General features: G+C 46.7%; 1 protein-coding gene across 1 annotated transcript in view; it reads right to left on the bottom strand.

The window, feature by feature from the left end:
• The window catches only part of LOC120943452 (cytochrome P450 2K1-like), a 70,944-nt gene that overhangs the window by 11,521 nt on the left and 43,499 nt on the right, over window positions 1–15,924 (bottom strand). Inside the window, exons 5-6 of the mRNA XM_040356757.1 lie at window positions 13,127–13,300; window positions 4,517–4,658 (exon numbers count right to left, since the gene is read on the bottom strand). Coding sequence (XP_040212691.1) covers window positions 4,517–4,658; window positions 13,127–13,300 — 316 coding nt within the window. The remainder of the gene's footprint in view (window positions 1–4,516; window positions 4,659–13,126; window positions 13,301–15,924) is intronic.

Here is a 15,924-nt window from a genome sequence, read left to right as displayed (position 1 = left end):
TTCAGAAAGCACTTGCCTCTAAAGTTGCGCCGGCGGATCGTAAATCCCCCGGCGGAATTAAAATTCCGCGGCTAGGGGGAGTGTACTATTTAAATCAGGCGCGTCCCCGCGCCGATCGAACTGCGCATGCGCCGCCGGCTAAATTTCCCAGCGTGCATTGCTCCAAATGACGTCGCTAGGACGCCATTGGTTTCGAAGTGAACGTAAATTACGTCCATCCGTATTCGCGACCGACTTACGCAAACGACGTAAAAAATGCCAAATTCGACCCGTGAACAACGGCTATACTTAACATAGGATACGCCGCATATAGCAGGGGTAACTATCCGCCGGAAAAAAACAAAACGCCACCTAGCGGCCGGCCTGGAATTGCAGCCTTAGATCCGACGGTGTAAGTCACTTACACCTGTCGGATCTTAGGGAGATCTATGCGGAACCTGATTCTATGAATCAGGCGCATAGATACGACGGACGGAACTCAGAGATACGATGGCGTATCAGGAGATACGCCGTCGTATCTCTATCTGAATCCGGGCCACTGTATTTATCTTTTTTTGGTGAGCCATTTCTTAAAATTCTGCCACTTTGCTGCTTCCCAGCTACCTTAACCACTTCAACCCCGGAAGGATTTACCCCGTTTCTGACCAGAGCATTTTTTGCGATTCTGTACTGCGTAGTTTTAGCTGACAATTGCACGGTCGTGCGACGTTGTACCCAATCAAAATTGACGTCCTTTTTTCCCCACAAATAGAGTTTTCTTTTGGTGGTATTTGATCACCTCTGCAGTTTTTATTTTTTGTGCTATAAACACAAAAAGAGCGACAATTTTGAAAAAGAAACCGGAGAATGTATTGCCAAATACGTACCGTAATTTTCCTTTCCTGATGGACTCCATGACAGTCTACGTGTGGGTTAACCCCGCCTCCTCTCTAATGCTATAGGACCCCCTTCCCATAAATTTGAGCTCACCGCTAGGGACTGTGTTCCGTAACTAACCGACTCTTGACCGATGGGGGGGAACTGCCACTGCCATGGAGTCCATCAGAAAAGGAAAATTACGGTAAGTATTTGGCAATACATTTTCAGTTTTCAGACTCCATGGCAGTCTACGTGTGGGAAATAACTAGCCAGTCCACACGGGTGGGTATGCTGCGCAGAAATAATTTTAATTTGACCCGTCAACTAACAGGATTTTTAAACCAAAGTTCACAGAACATAGTGAAGCATGCTCAATACAGTAATGTGGCATAAAAGGTATCAATGGAGGCCTATAATGCGGCTTTGCAGATAACATCCGGAGCCACGTGCCGGGTTGCCCATGATACACCTGGTGGATTGTGCCGTCACTGCCTCTGGAGGAGCCAAGCCCTTAGCTCTATACGCCTGTTGGGTGAACTGGACGATCCAGGCCGCAATCGTTCTGATCGAGGCTCGATTTCCTTTGTTACTGCCAGAACACAGGATAACAAGTAGTCAGAGCGTCTAAAGGAGGAAGTAACTTGCAGGTATTGCTTCAGAATTTCGCCTATATCCAGAGGATGAATTTCAGCGGACCCCGGGGTCTTGAAAGTAAACAGGAAGTTTTCTTGGTTCTCATGGAGCACTGAGGTAACTTTCGGGTTTGAGCCGAGCATAGGAATAAAGACCACCTGGTCCGGAAAGAATGTCAGAAAAGGATCTTTGTAACCTAGGGACCAGATCTCCAAGACCCTCTTCACCGAAGTGATGGCTACTAGGAAAGTGACTTTAGCAGAAAGGTCTTTGATAGAACGCAGGAAGACCCTGTGGTACCAAATTCGGACAGCGAGTTGAGAACAAGGGGAAGATCCCATTTGGGGAATCTTGGTCTCCTTTGGGGCCTGAGTCTTGACGCCCCACGGAATAACTACCGGATTAAAGGGTGCACAGCCCATGATGTTCTGGAGAAGGCTGACTTGGATTCTAAGAGGGCCGATGGATAGAGATAGATCTAGGCTGGACTGAAGAAAGCTTAAGGATATCCTGAACTTCTGGATTTTTACATGATCTGCCCATAGAATATGAGAATTTGACAAACCTGGCCCATATTCTCCCATAAACTATATTCATGCTCCTCATCCTTGAGCTTGTGAGGGTGGAAATCCCTCTAGAGGCGCACCCAAGAGATTCCAGCCTTTCCCTCCCAAGAACCAGACCATCAGTCCCAGTAATGCCGGACAGGGGTGCAGGACTGCCCCCTGAAAAAGAAAGTCTGGCCCGGGAGGAAGAGACATACATAGGCAGGACCCCTCCACCACTGGGGTATCTTGTGCCTGAAAAAGCCACTCGCCCGCCAATGGCTGAACCACAGCAAAGTTGGTATGCCGGATTCAGGAACCATCCCGACAGGACGCCAAAACGTGAGCACATGCGACAAAGAATGAACACAGTCCCTAGCAGTAAGCTCAAATTTATGGGAAGGGGGTCCTATAGCATTGGAGAGGAGGCGGGGTTAACCCACAAATAGGCTGCCTTGGAGTCTGTCAGGAAAAAAGACAAATAGACTGTGCATTTTGCAAAGTACAATTGCACTCTGCAAGAGCAGTTGCTCCAGAGCTTAGTACTTAGCTTAGACTTTCATCATCCAATCATTTTTTTTTTTTCATTTTCTTTGCATGTGATTGGGTATTCTTTGGAAAGTCAAGCCTTACCTCATTTACTAAGCTTTGAAGCAATTGTGCAAAGTGCACAGTCTATTTAACTTTAGTATATCAATGAAAAATAAAACAAAGAATGTACTGTATTTATTAAAAAGCTGCACCAAACAAAAGCCTTATATATCCCCAAAAAAGGCAAAAACATGTTTCATTATACAGTAATGGTGGAAAGTTTTAAACCACTTTTAGATTATCTCTGACTTCCTGGTTGAGTTACAACTGCTCTTCTCATTTGTGAAAATATATAGGTTGTGAGCCTATAAGCCACACATCCTGAACCAACAATAAAGTAATATGATAAATAAATATAAATATATGTAGAGCAGCTCGTAGTGAGACCAAGGTCTAAATGTGAAAGGAAAATCAATAAATTTCATACTGCACTCAAATAACATATGTGTACAATAAATAAATGCACAAATAAATAAATAAATAAATAATATTGTCCATAAAGCCACCACCAGAATCTTCAATCCAAGTGAAATAGTGAAGTATTCTTAATTGCTGTGTGAGGTAGGTGCCATCTTCCACCGTATTAGGCAAACATCTTATGCCTCGTACACACGATCGGATATCTGATGGAATCTAATCCGATGGATTTTTTCATCGGATATTCGATGAAGCTGACTTTTATCAGTCTTGCCTACACACCATTGGTCAAAAATCAGACCGTGTTCAAACGCGGTGACGTAAAACACTACGAAATGCTGAGAAAAATAAAGTTCAATGCTTCTGAGCATGCGTCGACTTGATTCTGAGCATGCGTCGACTTGATTCTGAGCATGGACTTCCACACAGACGATTGTTTTTTTCTACCGGTTTTTTATCCATAGGAAGATTTTAAAACATGTTCTATTTTGTTTCACCGATGGAAAAAAAAAAAAACGATGGTCCATCGGTCTGTTTTCATCGGACAAACCGATCGTGTGTACAGGGCTTTACTCATCAAACCAACATGACACCCATTACAGGTAGTCAAACAAGCATAGATATCAATAGGGATTAATCCTCTGACCCCAACACGGTAATCATCCAGCGAGTTACATGAATCAACGAGAGAAGAGGAGACTCCTGATGGTGTAGTATGTAAAGATTTTAATCCATAAAAATGTAGCAATTACAGTTCAATAAACTTTGATCAGCCCAATAAAACAAATAGGCACGCCGATTGCATTCCACCTGCACTCCAGATTGATGGCGAAAGTGATGTGTCAGGCACTAGCTGAACTGACGCGTTTCATCAGCAACTTCTGACGTCATCATGGGTCATGACCCCTGTTTGTTTTATTGGGCTGATCGAGGTTTATTAAACTGTAAGTGCTACAGTTTTATGGATTCAAATCTTTACATACTACACCATGAGGAGTCTCCTCTTCTCTCTTTGAATCATGGTGGATTAACGTGTTGGGGGTCATATTACACCGGAGGCTATATCCCTATTGATATCTATGCTTGTCTCACTATCTGTAATGGGTGTCATGTTGGTTTGATGAGTAGGATGTTTGCCTAATATTGGTGGAAGACGCACAGCAATTAAGAATACTTCACTATTTCACTTGAATTGAAGATTCTGGTGGTGGCTGTATGGACAACATTATTTATTTATTTGTTCATGCTCTTCTCATTGGTTTTCTTGCTGTTACAAGCTGTTAGTGGAACAGGAAATTCAGTGAAATAAACCCAAAGGGGTCAGACAGATATTTACTTTTTCCAAGTCTATCAAAATAAAAAAAAATAAAAAAAAGTCTCAAAGAAGACCCACATACTGACTAAAGGTGGAGCAGAATGGTCACGCAGACGTTTCCCTGAAATAGCATCACTTTATAAACAAACAAAATTACTTTGTATTTCTGGATACTTCATCATCAATAACATGCCCCAGCGTAGTGTTGTAGATGTTGTCTCAGTCCCAGCTCCAAAGAGATCCAGAGCTGAGTACACCAGATTGTCATCATCAAAGTATGTTTCAGCTTTGGCTGACTCCTAAAAATACAAACATCAAATGCTTCAGACTCTAATAATTTATTTATCCTTATCTCACTTATTATATGCTGTATGGAGGAGCCTTGGGTCATAAAAAAAAGCAAATGTTCATATTTATGAGGATCCACCAGCATATTAACAACACATTTACTCGGTAATGTTCTCTTAAACTGGTTCTAAAGGCTCAAGGTTTTTTACCTTCACGCATTTTGCATGAAGATAAAAAAAACCTTCCTTCTCAGCAGTCACCGCAGCCCCCCTAATACTTACCTGAGCACCATCTGTGGTGGATGATTATAAAATCCTTATTTTCAAATTAGGCTAATTGTTTTTATTATTGGAATCGCTTGGATGTTGCCAAATGTTGAATTTCTTGTATTCTTATAAGATATATATGCATATGTATGTATGGGTATGTGTTGCAATGCAGATGTTGTCGAATATTGATGAAATGAAGAGATAGGTGTTTTAAAGTTATAAGTACATCTTGGAACTTAAGGTTGAATATACAAAGGACATGTTATTAAGAACAGATGTAATCCTCCCCACTCTCCACTCTAAGCTCTCACTCCTAATTACGGCCCCTCCTTTATGTTGGATTCCTGGATATTTTCCTTTGAGGCTTATGTGGACCTTTTCAAGAGGAAGTTCCCAGCCCCCACTGCATTCCTAGATTCCAAAACCCCCTTCTCGTTCCTTGCTCTGTGTGGAAGAGGAAGTTACCCCTCCCCCTTTCCTGCTTTGCTGAGCTGACAATGAACTTTCCTATGCCTGAATGACACATGTGGATTTTTCAAGAAGAACATGGAATGGACTTGTGGGAAGACCCTTATATGAACTGGCCAATGACAGCCTCACAGGGGAGTGGGAGGATTGATGGGTGTTTCTGTTTAATGTGAACCAATGAAAATGCATTTTGTGCTCGTGTGCTGAAAATAAAGTGAACTGCTCAGACGGCAGCCATTCTCTTGGCCGTTGAACGTTGGAGAGGTGAGATGTGAAATCATTTTGTCTAGATTGCATTGTCTCACCCATAGTAATTTGGATCAGGCGGCAGTATGGGTAACCCTGAGATTGGATCAGGATATCAATTAATTAATGAGTCCATGTCACATCTTGATCCAACAATGTGCACGAGAGCCTCCACTCTCCAATGACTCTCCCTCCTCTTTGGCTGAGACAGCAGAAGAAGCCATTGGCTCCCACTGCTGTCAATCACAGCCAGTGAGCCAATGAGGATAGAGACGGGGGGGCCAGGCTGCAACTCTGTGTGTGAATGGACACGCAGAGTCGTGGCTCAGGAATGAGCCTGCTTGGTTCCCTTATTGAAACCTGCTTGCTGTGGGGGCACTCAGCAGGTGGGAGGGACCAAGAGCGCAGACGAGCGACCCAAGAAAAGGAGGACTGGGGCTGCTTTTTGCAAAACCACTGCATAGAGCAGGAGCGTATGACATGTTTGCTATTTTAAAAAAAAGGAAAGCCTTTATAATCACTTTAATTAATGGGACATGTTAGTCGTGTATTCCTCAGATGAAGAGAAAAAACACATTTGCTAACATCTTTTCTTCAGTGGGGATAGGTGCTAAAAGAGTGAATGTTACAGCTGCTGCATGTAGGCAGTTGCAATTCACTTTCTCCACTGTAGGTGGTGCTCGGTCATAGCAGACCTGTAGCTGCAAAGGAAGTCAAGAGGAACACAGTTCCTCCATGATTTCCTAGGTTACTGTGGAAGCAATCCGGTTGGATGCCGCTGCCCCATGTGACTCTGGCAGCCATCTTGGGTCAGACAGAGCTTGTTTAAGGCTCAAAATCCCAGGTTTGGCATGTTGGTAGAGTAGGGGCAGGTATCCCATCTGTTAGGGACAGAACTAGTGCTAAGGAAAGGATCCTTATGAGGAAGGAAATGTAGGGTCGCATCTCTTCTGGACACCTTCCCGATTGGGCATGAGACAGACAGGTTGCATTCTTCTCCCTCTAAACAGATGCTGTCAGTCTGGCTGGAATCTGTTCTTCACGTTGCTGGAAACTGAGTGCAACCGGTTGGGTAGCCTTCCCACCGGGTTTGTTGTGAATTGTTGCTGCATTACTTCAATACAAATGTATCACCCTCCTGGGTAGGTGCTAGAGAGTGCATCGTTTTTGGGTTTCCCTGCTTAACAGGGGACTGTCAGGCAAATTTAGGTGCTCTCTGCCTAACAGGGAGCAGTGATCTGATAGGGTATGCACAGTGTGATCAGATGCTGCACATGTTGTCTGCCTTTTTCACACTAAACCATTAGGAAGGGACATATTGGACAGTGGAAGGAAACCTGACAACAGGAAGCATGGATGTAGATACAGCCCTGGCCATTGGCGGAGGAAGGTGTCTCAAGGCATGCTGGGCAAGAGAGCACATGTGCACGGGGTCTTCGGCTGGAGAGCAGGGTCCCATAGGAAGGGGGGTCGCTGCCCCACCTCTGTACAGGCTGCCATGCAGCCTCAGGTATTTAACCTGGTGGCCGGAGCCACAGAAGCTGCAACCCAGATGTCCTGCAGAGCTGACTGTAAGTACAGACCTAGGTCTAGGAGCCTGTTCTGTGAGGGCCATCCCTGCAAGCTAGTAAAGTCAGTGGATGGGTGCCAGCTAGAGGGGATACTGGTTAGTGTCCCAAAGAATCGGACACTAACCAGTCTACTGCCAGAAAGAGCAAAGGACTTATTTTTCCATACAAGTGCTGTATGGTTCAGCAGAGGGTCTGCTATTCAGTTCATTTAAGTGAGGCCAAATGAGAGTTGTCCTGCTCTGTGCATAGTTAAAGTTGGAGTATCCCACTAATCCCTTCTCCTATGTGGAGAAGGAGGACTGGCCTCCAGCATAGCTTTAGGGTATCTTTAATATGGTTTGGGCCCTGGGCAAACATTTTTTTTGGGCCCCCCTCCAGCTTATTTTGGGCCTGGCTGGTTCACATGTATGTTTTGGCGGTCCTCATTTGTGCAGGCACAGCAGCCCATTGATCTGAATGGGCTGCCATGCCTTCGTTTCCTGCAGAAAAAAGGTGCATTCAGCATTTTAAAAATACAGTTGCCTTGAAATCCATTCTGATTTTGCACCATGCTACTTACCTGCAGTTCTTGCACACACAAACGCACTGTGGGCCAGATTCTCATACATTTACGTTGCTCCTGGGCAGCGTAACGTATGTGATTTACGTTACACCGCCGCAGGTTTACAGGTTTACAGCCTGATTCTCAGAACACTTACCTGTAAACTTGCGGCGGTGTATCGTTAAATCGCTCGGCACAAGCCCGCCCAATTCAAATGGGGCGGGCACCATTTAAATTAGGCGCGCCCCCGCGCCGAGCGTACTGCGCATGCTCCGTCGGGTAAATTACCCGACGTGCATTGCGCTAAATGACGTTTCCCCGACGTCATTTGCTTAGACGTTTACGTAAATGGCATCCAGCGCCATTCACGGACGTCTTACGCAAACAACGTAATTTTTTTTAAATTCGACGCGGGAACGATGGCCATACTTAACATTGGTTGCCCCTCCTAATAGCAGGGGCAACCTTACGCGTCGCGTACGCTACGGAAACGACGTAAATTCTCAGTGTCGACCTCGCGTATGTTCGGGAATCTCGCGTAATTACCTCATTTGCATAGACGACGGGGAAAACGACGATGCGACACCTAGCGGCGGGAAAAAAAATAACTTTTAAGATCTGACAGCGTAAGAGCCTTGGGCCAGATCCTCAGCCAGCGGTGCAAATTTAGTTTGTCCTAACTTATGTCATTTAAGTTACGTTGCCCTAAGTTGGTGTCGTAAGTGCCGTATCCACAGCGCATTTGCGTCTAAATGTGCGCCAGCGTAACTTAAATTCAGAGGCGTAAGGCGGGGTTTTTGCAAGTGGGAAGGAAGTGGGCGTGCTTCATTGTAATGAGCCGTGACCCCATGCAAATGAGGCACCGGCCGTACTGCGCATGCGCGCACGAATCGGGACCTCACTGGGCATGTGCAGAACTGGTCTCGGCGCAATCAGTGAGATAGGTAAAAGGCCAAGTGTACTTAGTTTGAGGATCGCCCTGTGTCTAAAAAGCACCACACACACACACTTCCCTTGCAAAAGTATATCCCATTGTTCCCCTTCCATGAGCAATTTGCTTCTGCTCTGTTTGTTTGTGTGTTGGTAAGTTGTGTTTGTGAGAAAAGTGTTTGAGGAGTTGGAGAGTCTAGTTGTTGTTTGTTTTTGAGAAGTGTCTTTATTTATTTTGTTTGTTATTGTTTTTGCTGATTGTTTTTTGGTGTTTGTTTTTTGGTGTTTGTTTTTTGGGTGTTTGTTGGTGCGTGTTTGTTTTTGAATTACTATTAGCTGTGTCCTTGTGTGTTTAGATTTTGTTTAGTTTTTTGTGGTATATATTTTTGTCAGGTTTTTGGGTGTGTATTGTAGATTGTTTGTCGGGTGTGTTTGTTGTTGCTGGGTGGTGTATGTGATGCCCCCCAAACGCAGGAAGCTTAATTTCACCCTGGGAGAGAAGCAAATTCTTGCTCGGGGCATTGTGAAATATGGGCGATTTCTGCATGGCCCTGAGAGCCAGAACACCACCCCGGCCAGGAGGAGGCAGCTTATAAAAAAAATCACCGACCAGATCAATGCGGCGGGGGGGGGGGGGAGACTAGGACCCCCGCTGGCATACAGAAAAAAATAAATGATCTGAGAAGCGTCGTCCGGAATAAGATGGCAAGGATCGACGCCCATACCAGGAGCACTGGAGGAGGGGGACCCTGCCCAGTCAGACTGACGGAGGAGGAATGGGCAGTGGCCCAGTGTTTCCACCCACAGCAGGTGGTGGGCCTGCCTGGCTATACGTCAGATGTTCCTCTCAGATGTTTATTCTCTGTTGATTAGCATGTGTGGGTGGGGGAAGGGAAGATGTGCCAAGTGTGTGGTTCCTCAAACATGTGATTGTTTTGTGTCCTCCACAGATGGCCAGGAGGTTACACGCCAGGAGGTTACACGCCAGGAGGTTGGAGGCCAGGAGGTTGGAGGCCAGGAGGTTGCAGGCCCATCGGGCCAGGCTGCAGCACCACCCCCAAGACAGGCTGATGATGAGTCCCAAGAAGGGCAGGATTCCCCAGGGGAGGGGATTGGCCAAACCTCCACTCATGAGGAGGTTGAGGGGGAGGAGGTTGAGGGGGAGGAGGATGAGTGGGAGGAGGATGATGAGGGGGAGGAGGAGGAAAATATGCAGATTGGCCGGGAAGTCCTCCTGGCCACTGATATGATGACCTTTGAGTCTTCCCCTGAGACTACCCCTGAGGCTGGCACCAGTCAGGCCACCATCAGGGGTAGCCCCTCCCACTTCTCCCCCAACAGGCCTCCAGTCACCAGGGTCACTCTCTCCCCTCCTCCAGGCCCGCAAGACTCAGCGGCAGCCAGGGGGCCAACCCAGGAGACCGTGGCTGTGGGCGAGCGTCTGTCGGCCAGTGTGGTGAAGGACAATGCCCGGCAGACCCGCACTCTTGGAAAAATACTGGAAAAACTTACGCAGATGGAGCACAGCCAGGGTGAAATGATGGAGGCACTCGGTGATGTGGCCACCAACTCAACGGCGGTCATTACATGTTTGAACGACATACAGACCGCCACAACGCGCGTGGCCCATGAGCTGAGTGCCCTGACCCAGGCTGTGCAGGACAATACAAGGTCTGGCCAGGCCAATGCGGCTGCCCTCACTGCCTGTCTCACTCGCATTGCAGGGGCCATGGAGGGCAGGCCAGCAGGGGCGGCTCCTCCTTCCCCAGCTCAACCCCCCCAGGAGGCTCCTCCTTCCCCAGCTCAACCCCCCCAGGAGGCTCCTCCTTCCCCAGCTCAACCCCCCCAGGAGGCTCCTCCTTCCCCAGCTCACCCCCCCAATGGACATCCTCCGCGACGGCGTGGCCGTGCCCCTGCCCGTGCCCCTGCCCAGCCAAGGCGTAGCAATCGCCGCCGCTAATTAATTTGCTGGGATACTTTTGTTTTTTTGTTTATGCATTTTTTTTTTTAATTTGGTCTTCTGTACTTATGATTTGATTTATGTGTGTGAATGATGTGTGAATGTGGGGGGTGGCATTCCTAAGAAATTAAGGGTGTCACCCTCAGTTTTGGTGGAGAAGGGATCCCCAGGACCAGGGAGAAGTGCAATCCCAGGTTCCTGAATGGTGTATGAATGCACAGTGACATAATTGGAGCCGTGGCGTGGCGTTACTGCTCCCAAGTCCCAAAGGGGGGGGGGGGACTTGGATCTAATCCAATTCGATGTGCATGTGATGTGTCTGTGCAAGGAATCACAGTGGTGTGCATTCATGCATTATCATTGTGACTTTATTGATGTGCATTTACAGGGAAAAGATACATTCTTATTGTGACATTAATCATGTACATTTACTGGGAAAAAATGCCTTCTGCAAGGCGTCTCCTAGCTGCTGTGCCCTCAGCAGACCGGGTAGAGTGGGTTAGGGGGGGATTGCCTGGGTCAGGGGTCAGGTCATCACATAAGTCAATATGCAGTCCCCTTCTGAGGGCAAAGTTGTGGAGTATACAACATGCCCCAATTATTTGGCACACAAAGTCAGGGGAATACAGCAGGGTACCCCCAGACTTATCCAGGCATCTGAAGCGGGACTTCATAAGCCCAAAGGTCCGTTCAACCACTCCCCGGGTTCGTATGTGCGCCTGGTTGTAGCGTTGCTCTCCTGGGGTTTGGGGGTTCCTGAATGGGGTCATTAGATGAGGTCCCAAGGCATATCCTGAGTCACCTGTAAGGGAAAAGACAGGAGGATATTAGTCATGCATGTGCCCCTTGTGATGTGAGCATCATGGGGGGGACATACCTGACACACATGTCACTCACCAATCAGCCAGCTGTCTCCATACATGTTCTGGTCAAAATCTCTTGAGATCTGGGTCTGCCGGTAAATATAACTATCATGGCAGGATCCCGGAAATTTAGCACAGACGTGCCAGATGAGGCCATGGGCATCTACGATGACTTGCACATTAATGGAATGCCAGCCTTTACGATTCCGGAACATGTGCTCAGTATCATGGGGTGGTTGTAGTGCCACATGGGTACAATCAATGGCCCCGATGGTGCGTGGAAATCTGGCAATGTGATAAAAGTCGGTCATGGTCTTTAAACGCTGATCCTCCTGGGTGGGTTTTTGAAACTGATTTCCCATGCGCCGCAGGATTTCAGGGACCACTTGGTGCACACACCTGCTGATGGAGGATTGTGCCATCCCAGCCACGCCTCCACTTGTGCGTTGGAATGAGCCAGTGGCAAGAAAATGCAAAGTGGCCAGTACTTTGGTGAGTGGCTGCAGTGCATGGGAGCGTTGGGTTGGGCTGGTAAGATCATCCTGAAGTATTGTTGTTAATTCCAGGATGGCCTCACGGGTAAATCTGTAGTTGCGGTAAACTTCAGAAGCAGGCATGCCAAACAAATCTTGCCGTGGGCGGTATACCCTCTCCTGTGCCCTCCTCCTCCTCCTCTGTGCCCTCCTCCTTCTTTGTGCCTCTATAGAGACTAATGCAGCTAGTATCATTGATGGTCCTGGCATTTTGGCAGAGAGATTTCAGTCCTGAACGTGTGTGTGCTGAGCTCTTCAGCAATGGTGTTGCTTCAGCAGACATTCAGACGGCATGTGTAAAATTAGGGCTGCTTTTATAAAGTGTAAATTCCCACCAGAAAACTAACAGGTGCGCACAGGGCGTAATCTACGGCGCACACACTTAATTCTGTGGATCGCCCTATCTCCCTCATTTGCATCTTTGCCTATCAAATAAAGCGGCGTGCCTAGCGTAATTTGCGCACGAGAATGCGCCGGTGTAATTTTTTTAGGTAGGACGGAAAAGCCGGAATTTCAGGCGCTTCTCGTTTTGAGGATCGGGCGCAAAGATACACGCCGTGTAAAATTAGAAAAATCGAGTTAAGTCGGCGTATCTCTTTTGTGGATCTGGCCCCTTACGCCTGTCAGATCTAATGGGTATCTATGTGTAACTGATTCTAAGAATCAGTCGCATAGATACCCGGGGCCAGATGAGGAGTTACGACGGCGCAAATGGTGTTGCGCCGTCGTAACGCCTTTGAGAATCTGGGCCTGTGTTTTTAAAAGCGTAACCCATCCGGGGCCCTGGGGACCTTTATTAAAAAATAAAAATATATTAAAAAACATTTTTTTTTATTTAAAAATAAATAAAAAAAAGGGGGGTTGCCATCTGGGGCCCTGGGGACCTCCGGACCCCTAAAAAAAAAAAAAATTAAAAAAAAATGTCAAAGGGGGTTGCTTTGGGCCCCCAACAGTGACAGGGCCCTGGGCAGCTGCCCCATTCACCCTGTGGTAAAGACGGCCCTGTTGCCAATACATTGTTAAAAATGTGAAGCAAACCACAAAATCACACAAGTTTAATTTATTAAATTAAGAATATTATATAAGAAAAGTATATACCTGTTCTTGTTTCAGAAGGTATGCATCTATATATCCAGAAATTGCATTCGCATCAAATGCTTGTCTCTGTTGTTTGATGCGCTTTAAAACAAACTCTTTGAGATCATTATAATTCTGCACAATCTGTTTCTGTGTTCCAAAAAAGGATGAGATTCTAGGAAAAAAGTTATATAGCTGTGGGGACAAAAAAGTAATCCTTAGAACTTTGGTCTATGTATATAATGTTGAATCACATCTAGCACTCCATGTGGCATCCTGGCCTTGTCCCTCTGTCTTTCAAACACTCCTTGTCTTCGTAACATTATGGGGGTTTATAGTATCTTAGGCCCGGATTCACAAAGCACTTAGGCCTCGTACACACGACAGAGAAACTCGACGTGCAAAGCCCGTCGAGTTCCTCGACGAGTTCCTTGTTGAACTTGTCGAGAAGCTCGGCAGGCTTGCTTTGCGTACACACGTAACATACCAAAATCTGGTCGTTCTCCGGCGCGATGACGCTCACGACGTATGACGCGACTATAAAGGGGAGGTTTGATTTTGTTGGCGCCACCCTTGGGGCTCCTTTTGCTGATTCCGTGTTTACGCGTGTTAGTAAAAGTTTGGTGAGTGACGATTCGTGCTTTTCAGTCTTTGTGCTTTCAGATTGATCTCTGCCGTTCAGTTTGTACTTGTGTGGGTCGTATCTAGGCAATCGAGACGTGCGGTCAGGTCGTATTGTTTTACATTGCGGTCCTGTCCCCGCGTTTTTCATTGTCAGGGTCGTTCTTCATAGGTCTTGCTGTTCTTCACTGCGGTCTGTTTAGTGCAATTCTGATTTGTCGTTCGTAACTAGCCTTGTAGCCATGTTGCAGGCACCTAGTCGTCGCCGACTTCGTGCTAAGCATCTTCTGTCTATAGGTCTGTTTGTTTATGACCTAGACAATGAGGAGTTCATGAACAGGAGGAGGACACGTTCATGGACCAAGAATTGGTTGCTCCGTAGGAACCAATTCTCTCACATGCCTTTGCTGCGGGAGCTTCAGGAAAATAATCCTGTTGATTACAGGAATTTCCTGAGGATGTCTGATCCCGTCTTTCAGCACCTGTTGGCTTTGGTGTCCCCCTATATTACCAGGCAGGACACCGTTATGCGGGAAGCCATCAGTGCTGAGCAGAGGCTAGTTGCCACCCTCCGTTATCTGGCAACTGGGAGAAGCCTTCAGGACTTAAAGTTCTCCACGGGCATCTCCCCCCAGGCTCTGGGCCTCATCATTCCTGACACCTGCTCTGCCATCATCCAGGTTCTGCAGGAGGAATATATGAGGGTAAGTTTTCTCCTTTAATATCACATTTTATGTCTATAATGTATGCTAATGTCTTGTAGTTATCTCCTCCTTCCCTAATTACCATGTCTGGAATATGCTGTGAATGTCCCCTTTGCCCCCATGCATGATGTAAACTTTGATGCCCCTTTTTTGGCCTACATGCATATTTTCCATCACTTACCTCCCCAGCATGCTATCCTGGGCCCCAACCTACCTAGTCTAGTCACTTCCCAATGTATTGTGTTATATCCATTGTAATGTCCCCCCCCTCCCCTCCAAAATGTGTTGTAAAGTCTATGTTCACCAATATTTAATTTTATTTGATTTTAATTTTAGGACTCCCAAACTCATCTAGCCCTCCCCTCCAAAATGTGTTGTAAAGTCTATGTTCACCAATATTTAATTTTCTTAGATTTTAATTTTAGGACTCCCAAACTCATCTAGCCCTCCCCTCCAAAATGTGTTGTAAAGTCTATGTTCACCAATAATCAAAATTAATTTTTTTTAGTACTCCCAAACTCATCTAGCCCTCCCCCAAACTTGGGCATTGGCCCATCAGAGGGGGTGTTTAATGTGTTAATTGGCTAAATATATTTAGATATAATATGCTAGTTCCCAGAAATGTTATAATGCTTATAATGTCTTTGTATAATCTGCTTGCAAGGTTATGTGGCTAATTTTTTCTTTTTTTCTTCCCCAGCTTCCGTCCACACCACAGGAGTGGCAGTCTGTGGCTTTGGACTTCCAGACCCGATGGAACTTCCCCAACTGCGGGGGAGCCATCGACGGGAAGCACGTCCGCATCGTGCCTCCACCCCGTTCAGGATCCCAGTTCTTTAATTATAAGGGGTTCAACAGTATTGTGCTGATGGCGGTGGTGTCAGCACAGTATGAATTCCTTTTTGTGGATGTCGGGATGAATGGACGGGTATCGGATGGGGGAGCCTTCAGGCAGACGGAGTTCGCGCTTCGCCTTCAGGATGATGATCTGTCATTGCCACCGGATGACCAGAATGTAGAAGGCCTGCCATTTGTTTTCCTGGCTGATGAAGCGTTTGCCCTGGGACCCCATCTTATGAGGCCATTCCCTCAGCGCACCCTCACCCCAGAGAGGAGTGTCTTTAATTTCCGGCTGGGCCGAGCACGTAGAGTGGTTGAGAACGCTTTCGGCATCATGGCCAGCCGGTTCCGCCTTTTCCTCACCTCTCTCCACATGGCGGAATATAAGTGGAATACAATTATTTTTGCCTGCTGCATTCTCCACAATTTTTTAAGGAGACAATCTCCAAATTATATGGCCCTGGTTGGGCCCGAGGCACAACATTTGACCCCTGCAGAAACTTTGGCGGGCCTTGAAGCTGGCCACACAGGACTGCCCCCCCAGAGTGCCCGTGAAGTCCGGGACAAATACATGGACTATTTCATGGGTAGGGGGGCAATACCATCTCAATCAAATTTGCCCTAATTGTAGCTTTCTTAAAAATAAATCATAAT

The sequence above is a fragment of the Rana temporaria genome, chromosome 6 (genome assembly GCF_905171775.1).
Source record: "Rana temporaria chromosome 6, aRanTem1.1, whole genome shotgun sequence".
In the NCBI taxonomy this organism is placed as follows: domain Eukaryota; kingdom Metazoa; phylum Chordata; class Amphibia; order Anura; family Ranidae; genus Rana; species Rana temporaria.
The sequence above is the reverse complement of the archived record's forward strand: the minus strand, read 5'-3'. Positions and strand labels throughout refer to the sequence as shown.